This window comes from Electrona antarctica (genome assembly GCF_951216825.1).
Source record: "Electrona antarctica genome assembly, chromosome: 15".
Taxonomy (NCBI): Eukaryota; Metazoa; Chordata; class Actinopteri; order Myctophiformes; family Myctophidae; genus Electrona; species Electrona antarctica.
This window is the reverse complement of record NC_136796.1, coordinates 40,632,548-40,639,972: the sequence shown is the minus strand read 5'-3', so window position 1 is coordinate 40,639,972 and position 7,425 is coordinate 40,632,548. Positions and strand designations below refer to the sequence as shown.

The 7,425-nt window shown below is 46.2% G+C and overlaps 1 protein-coding gene across 1 annotated transcript; it reads right to left on the bottom strand.

Moving 5' to 3' along the window:
* Positions 1 to 6,240: 6,240 nt before the first annotated feature.
* On the bottom strand, positions 6,241 to 7,203 carry LOC306937835 (ribose-phosphate pyrophosphokinase 1-like; the record flags this gene model as incomplete). The annotated part of the gene is made up of 1 exon (XM_079521825.1): positions 6,241 to 7,203. The coding sequence occupies one exon, from the start codon at positions 7,201 to 7,203 to the stop codon at positions 6,241 to 6,243; it is 963 nt and encodes a 320-aa protein (XP_079377951.1).
* Between the last annotated feature and the right edge of the window lie 222 nt (positions 7,204 to 7,425).

Below are 7,425 nucleotides of genomic sequence, written 5' to 3'. Positions count from 1 at the left end.
TTGGCCGGTGAAATGCGATAGTTGTATAAAAGCCTGTATCCAACCCCTCGGTAGCTGAAAAACGTTGAGTGAATTAGTTCAGAAAGACGTGGAGGACTTGTCACCGCACGGCAATTTGTCGTCTCCATCATCGGCTGTCAAACACCACTCAACGTGTCAGAAGTGGAGAGGCGTCGGCAGCAGTCTCTATGAGGCACGGCATTAATATAGCCGAACAAAGACGGTCTCTGAAAGTGTGCTATAGGACGAGAAGAAAAGAATGGTTTAATAAAGGATGGGGGGGGGGATGGGGGGGCTGGGGTAGAATAGTCCTCGGAGAGAGAAACTAAGGCTTGATTGGCTGTCATATATACAGTTTTACTCCTTGCATCATTGCTGTGGAGGGTGCATTAACGGCTTTGGGTACTTTGGACGGTAATGGGGGCACATGGGCGCAGAAACAAAGGAAAGGAAAGGAAATTGGGGAGGGGGTAATTGGGGAGTGGGGTAGAGTAGAGGGGGGAGCAGAAGAAAGTGGGGGAGGAGCGGTGAGGAGATGGAGCGAGGGGCGGAACTGGAGGGCAGAATAATCTGGCAAATACCTGTTTATGCGTTTTAACTGTTAATGTGCCATATGGAGTGGTCCCCTGTGGGGAGGTTATTGCAGTGCATGGTGAAGAACAATCTAGCCTATAGAGCATAATGAGTGTGGTTTTCTGGACCCACTGAAAAATCTGCCATTCATTTTTTTTCCCATAGAGATTTATTTAATAAATATTTATATAAATTATTTTAAAGGAGCATTCAGTGATTTGGAGAAAAAAAAACGGTCCGCCCCGGTAACAAGATGTGCACATGCATGCACTACAGTAGGGGGACACGCGACAGGCCAACAGCACGCACACCAAGGCCCTTGATCATGATTGGCAGAAGGCCCCTCTCTATCCTGATTGGATGATGGCTGGGCCACCTATAGCCAAAAACAAAACCTACGTTTTTCTTTTTACCCCAGGGGTGAACTGGGGACAGGGGGGAACTCCTTATATGGTCAGCACACTCTATAGCAGGGAGGATTATCACAACAAAACAAAAAAAGAAGTGATATTTGAATTAAGTGAAATCACTGAATATACCTTTAAGCCTAGAATCCAGCTATCCAGGATCCTGGTGAATCATGACCATAAAACCCATTCTGTGAAAAAAAAATGCTTGAATAATTAATTATATGATATACTACATTTAATAAATACCCTTTGTTTAGCGGTTTTCATTTTTCTTTCTTCACAGAATCAAAGGTTTTATGGTCATGATTCACAAGCATCCTGGATGGCTTGATTCTAGGTTTAAAATAATTGATATAAATGTATTTGTAAATCCCTATGGGAAAAATGAATGGCCGATTATTCAGTGTGTCTGGAAAGCACACCCACTGCTCTATTGCCCTATTGCTGGGGGTGCAGAGAGATACAGAGACCCAGAGACATAATGTAGGAAGCTAAGTAAGTAAGTAGGTCTGAGAGACTTATTTTTGGTAACAGCCGAGAATCTTGGCTGTAAGGATCATCTTGATATGGCCCACTATAGGTTGAAGTGTAAGTTCTTTTGGAGGTTTTCTCAATTTGTGTTTTTTGTAAGGCTGCACTAAAGGAGAGAGAGAGAGAGACCTGGACCAATTGGCATCAAATATTTCATACATTCTTTCAGGCCGCTTAGTTTTTTAGCTATAACTCTTTTTCATTTAGTTTTTAAAATATGTATTTTTGTGCTTTTATGTCTGTATTGATAGTACAGTAGTGTGACAGGAATTGGAGAGAGAGAGAGAGATGTGGAGTGACACGCAGCAAAGGGCGTCTGTATCGGGACTCGAACCTGCAACCTAGGCTGCATTGAGCCTAGGTGCCCGGACCGCTACGCCAGCTGTCCGGGCCAGGGCCTATAACTGTTGAACTTTAGGGTTTACAATCATTTTCCCCCTTGGATCATGACACTCCTTATAGGGAGGCCCATTTTTATTCTCTGGATCCCAGTCTAGTCAGAGATAATGAAGAGAAAAGGCAGAACGATAGGGAAACACGACACATTGTGAGCCCGGGAGATCAGCTATTTTCAGTGTGCGACACCGGCGTGCAAATTGGTATGAATCACCACCCTTAATGCTTTGTGTCTCAGACATTCTCAGGGGTGGATTCCCTGGCGTCGAGTCTCTCCAACCACCATTCTACCTGATCGATGGATCCAGTATAGATCCTACTGCGTATGAAACCGGCAGGGGAGGGGGGTGGAGGGGGGTGAGGGGGAGAGAGAGAGGGGGAGAGAGAGAGAGAGGGAGAGAGAGAGAGAGAGAGAGGGATAGGGAGAGAAGGGAACACTATTCTGGTGATTGGCAGGTGACAGAGGGAGGCGTAGAGGGACTATGGGCAGAAGAAGGGAGGTGGTATATAAGGTGCAAGGTGATGAGGAGGTGTGGGAGCCGAGTTATTTATTGCTCACTGCTTCAATGGCCATTGTATCAAGTGTCAATCACCCTCATATTGTCGCTGTCGGGTGGAAACCTTGTATGTCCAAAACGGTTACACTTTCCAGGATTCAAATTCAAAAATTGCTAAAACTGGCAGATCTACGAGCTCAAATGGCAATTTGTGATACTTTTGTGTGACAGTAAGTAGAGCATTCATAGGGCAACGATATGGGTTCCAGTGTGGTCTGCACTGCAGTAGCTCAGAAGTGACTCACCTATTATTATGCAAGTATTTTGTCATTACTGTGGCCATAGAAACCCTGGAGGATGAATCATATTTTTTATTCATGAAGGAGAATACCCAACATTTTAAGAAGAGCACACTGGCACAAGTAGCCAAGTTGTGTTGCCAATCATCCCTTGATAAGTGACACACTTTGTTCCTTTTTGAGGGCCTATGTTCAGCTTTGAGGGTTTGTGTAAACACAAACATTGAAGACAAAGTGAATTCCCATAGACTGTTTGAGGGTTTGTGTAAACACAAACATTGAAGACAAAGTGAATTCCCATAGACTGTTTGAGGGTTTGTGTAAACACAAACATGTGTAGCCACAAACATTGAAGACAAAGTGAATTCCCATAGACTGTTTGAGGGTTGTGTAAACACAAACATTGAAGACAAAGTGAATTCCCATAGACTGTTTGAGGGTTTGTGTAAACACAAACATTGAAGACAATGTGAATTCCCATAGACTGTTTGAGGGTTTGTGTAAACACAAACATTGAAGACAATGTGAATTCCCATAGACTGTTTGAGGGTTTGTGTAAACACAAACATTGAAGACAATGTGAATTCCCATAGACTGTTTGAGGGTTTGTGTAAACACAAACATTGAAGACAAAGTGAATTCCCATAGACTGTTTGAGGGTTTGTGTAAACACAAACATTGAAGACAAAGTGAATTCCCATAGACTGAGGGTTTGTGTAAACACAAACATTGAAGACAAAGTGAATTCCCATAGACTGTTTGAGGGTTTGTGTAAACACAAACATGTGTAGCCACAAACATTGAAGACAAAAGTGAGGATGCAAATTGTGATTGGCCAGAATGAGATGATGTATGATGACGTGTAAGTGCCCCTCACTTCACACGGTGTGATTTTTTTTGGGGGAGAATCAATTAATTACAATTAAGTTCAAACAGCTCATAGTAGAGTGTCGCAGTCCCACCCCCTGCGAGGGCACCGGAAGAGAATTCATCATTAATTTCCCCCATAGACGTTTCAAATCGTATTTATTTAAATACCTGTAAGCCTCGGACAAAGCCAACAGCCGAGTTGACAAATCATGACAATAAACAATTATTTTTGGGCTGAACAGATAAAAGGGCAGGGTAAAACACTTTTTTTTGTTGTTTTTCTTCTTTCTAATTATTTGTTCGGCCCAAAATTGTTTTTTTGTTCATGAATTGTTCATGATCTGTCAGCTCGGCTGTTGTCTTTCTCTGAGGCTTTAAAGGTCTTTAAATAAATACTTTATTATTCTTTATTATTTATTTCCTGGTGTCCTCGTCGTTCTGAAAGGGGGCGGGACTGCGACGCTCTACACCAGGGGTGCCCAGACATTTATGACGTGAGATCTACTTAAAAAATGACCAGCTCAACAAGATCTACCCACTGAAAAAATAAGTGTAAATGGTAAATGTAAATGGTGCTTTATATAGCGCTTTTCTCCAAGGCGCTTTACATAGATTGTGCATTACATTCACCCATTCATACACCGATTGCGGCGGAAGCCATGCAAGGTACCAACCAGCACATCGGGAGCAATTTGGGGTTCAGTGTCTTGCCCAAGGACACTTCGACATGTAGACAGGAGGAGCCGGGATTCGAACCGCCGACCCATGGATCATTGGACGACCTGCTCTACCTCCTGAGCCACAGTCGCATTGCTGAAAATAGTTTAAATATATAATGTACCTGGGGGGGCTTTGGAATAGGGAGGGGGGAGAAATGATGACAGGCAGTTTCTGCTGTCAGAATATGTCCCCCCCGTATTTAACTTAAACGCCCAATGCATTCTCAATGGCAATAGCACAAACTTTGCCATGCTAGTCATACATACTTACACCTAGAAACCCCATTCGAACCTACTTAGGTTCATCTTACGGTGGACATGTTTGCCTGAAAAGAAATCTTTGAAGTGTTTCATAGTTTTAGAAATATAGTGCTTTCGACACATGCTGGAACCTTTTACTTTGAAATGATTTGTAGTTTCTGAGTTATTTAACTTAAACGCCCAATGCATTCTCAATGGCAATAGCACAAACTTTGGCATGCTACTAGTCCTACATACTTACACCTATAGAAACCCCATTCAAACCTATTTAGGTTCATCTTACGGTGGACATGATTGCCTGAAATGGCTTTACTATAGTTTATGACAGAATGGAGAGAGAAAGCTAAATTCATTGACAAAGTACATTTGGAATTTGTCACCCATCCTACACACCCTATACCAGGGGTGCCCACACATAAAGGGGGAGAAATGTTTTTCTTTTTTTTTTCTTTTTTTTTCTTTAATATATTTAAATGAAATACTCTTTAGGGGCATGTCATGTGATCTACCTGCACAGCCTTTGTGATCTAGCCTGGCTAATAAGCCAGACTCAAATCACACTGTCGTGTGGTATTTGAGTCTGGAGATGCTGTGTATGGATCTTGTTTCCCGGGGGGCAGGTTCAAACATTTTCTCTTTGACGCAATTGGTTAGAGCTACTGTCAGTCAAAGGTCTCAAGCATTGAACGTCACTGTACCAAAGCCCGCCCATATTGCATACCGTGTCCCGATAGGCCACACCAGTTCTCTGGTGTAGGAAATGGGCGTACAATTGAGCCTCTCCAGACCACAATCCGCCGGCAGGCAATTTTTTTTTTGCCAACGGCTGATTCGGTCTGGCTTATTAGCCAGGCTACCCCTGCTCTATACTATATATAATACTGCTCGTAAACACTTAAACCCATTCTGTCTGTCTGTGTACCAATACATCTCTTTGCCAAAAACAGCCGAGCTGCGTTGTGAGCTTGTAGAGTGGCTATTTTTGACCCGAAGTGGTATATGATATACCGGTACAAAAACTGTACAGTATATACAGTGAGACTGTATCTTATACATAAGGGCATTATTATTTTAATTTCAGGTAGTTGGAAACCCCACATGGAAGTAGACATTATGGATCTGTCCGCTAACACAACAATGCTACTGACTCGCACCCCCAAAGTGGGTTACAAACAATAGACCTTTTTCACAGCCGTGGCCCGTATATATAAAGTGGCTCAGAGCCTCAGCCTGATGGCCTCAAAAGTCTAATATCTCCCAGGTCCATAGGGATATATCCCTTTGGTCTAGTGGTTAAGATGTTGGACATTTCATGCGGGAGATCCGAGTTCGAATCCGTTACATTGGTGCCGTGACCCCTTGGGAGGTCAAAAGGGGGGTGAGTGTAGCAGAGTGGCTCAGAGCCTCTGCCTGATGGCCTCAAAAGTCTAATATCTCCCCCGGTCCACAGGGATATCCCTTTGGTCTAGTGGTTAAGATGTTGGACTTTCACGGGGGAGACCCAAGTTCGAATCCCGGGTGTTTCATTATAATATAAGGGCAGATTTTCTTCAGTGAAAACAGGTATAGTCGAACATATTTCATCATAGTTGTAGTCGATGAAATAAACACTGGTGTGGATGAATGCTTCTATGTTCACAGAGGAGTGCAGATGAACATGTCAGAATGAGAAAGTCTTCCATGTTCACAGAGGCACGTTGACGAAGAGGTGCGACACGGACTCTCCGTTGTGAGTCCTCCGGATGGCCTCGGCCAGCATGATGGACACGTCCATCACCTGGATCTTGGGACAGTCCCTGACGTTGTCCTCCTGCGGCACCGTGTCGGTGACCACCAGTGCCTCCAGCAGGCTGGCCTGGTTGAGGCGGGCCACGGCGGGGCCCGAGAGCACGCCGTGCGTCACCATGGCGTACACCTTGACGGCACCGGCCTCCGCCAGCTTCCCGGCGGCGTGGCAGATGGTGCCGCACGTGTCGGCCATGTCGTCCACCAGCACGGCCACGCGGCCGGCCACGTCGCCCACCAGCACCATGCGCTCCACCTCGTTGGCGCGTTTGCGGTCCTTGTGGATGAGCGCGAAGTCCACGTTGAGGCTGTCGGCGATGCTGGTGACACGCTTGGCCCCACCGGCGTCCGGAGACACCACCACGCAGGAGCGCCACTCGGCCACGCTCTCGCGGATCCAGCGCAGCGCCACGGGCTCGGCGTACAGGTTGTCCACGGGGATGTCGAAGAAGCCCTGGATCTGCGAGGCGTGCAGGTCCATGGTGATGATGTGGTCGGCGCCGGCAACCGACAGCATGTTGGCCACCAGCTTGGCGGTGATGGGCGCACGGCTGCGGTCCTTGCGGTCCTGCCGGGCGTACGGGAAGCAGGGCAGCACGGCGGTGACGCGCGACGCCGAGGCGATCTTGCAGGCGTGGATCATGATGAGCAGCTCCATCAGGTGGTCGTTGACGGGCCCGCTGCCGCCGCTCTGCAAGATGAACACGTCCTCCTCGCGCACGCTCTCGCCGATCTCCACGCACGTCTCGCCGTTGCTGAACTTCTTGGTGACCACCTTGCCCAGCGGCAGGCCCAGGCGCTCGGCGATCCTCCGCGCCAGGTCCGGGTGCGAGCTGCCGCTGAAGATCTTGATGTTACGCATTTTGCTGTTTTCTCTCGAGGGCGGAGAAAGCCTGTCAATTGTTGATGTTGCAGGACAACAGCGCATGGAAAAACCGTTTACGTTGGGAGACTGGGGGATATGAGAACTTTTATATCGGACTTTGTGATGTCACTCATATATGATGTCATAGTATATATACGAGGCATGCCCATATATGGTTATGCCCGGGGTGACTAACCAACCAACTAAAATGCACATTTT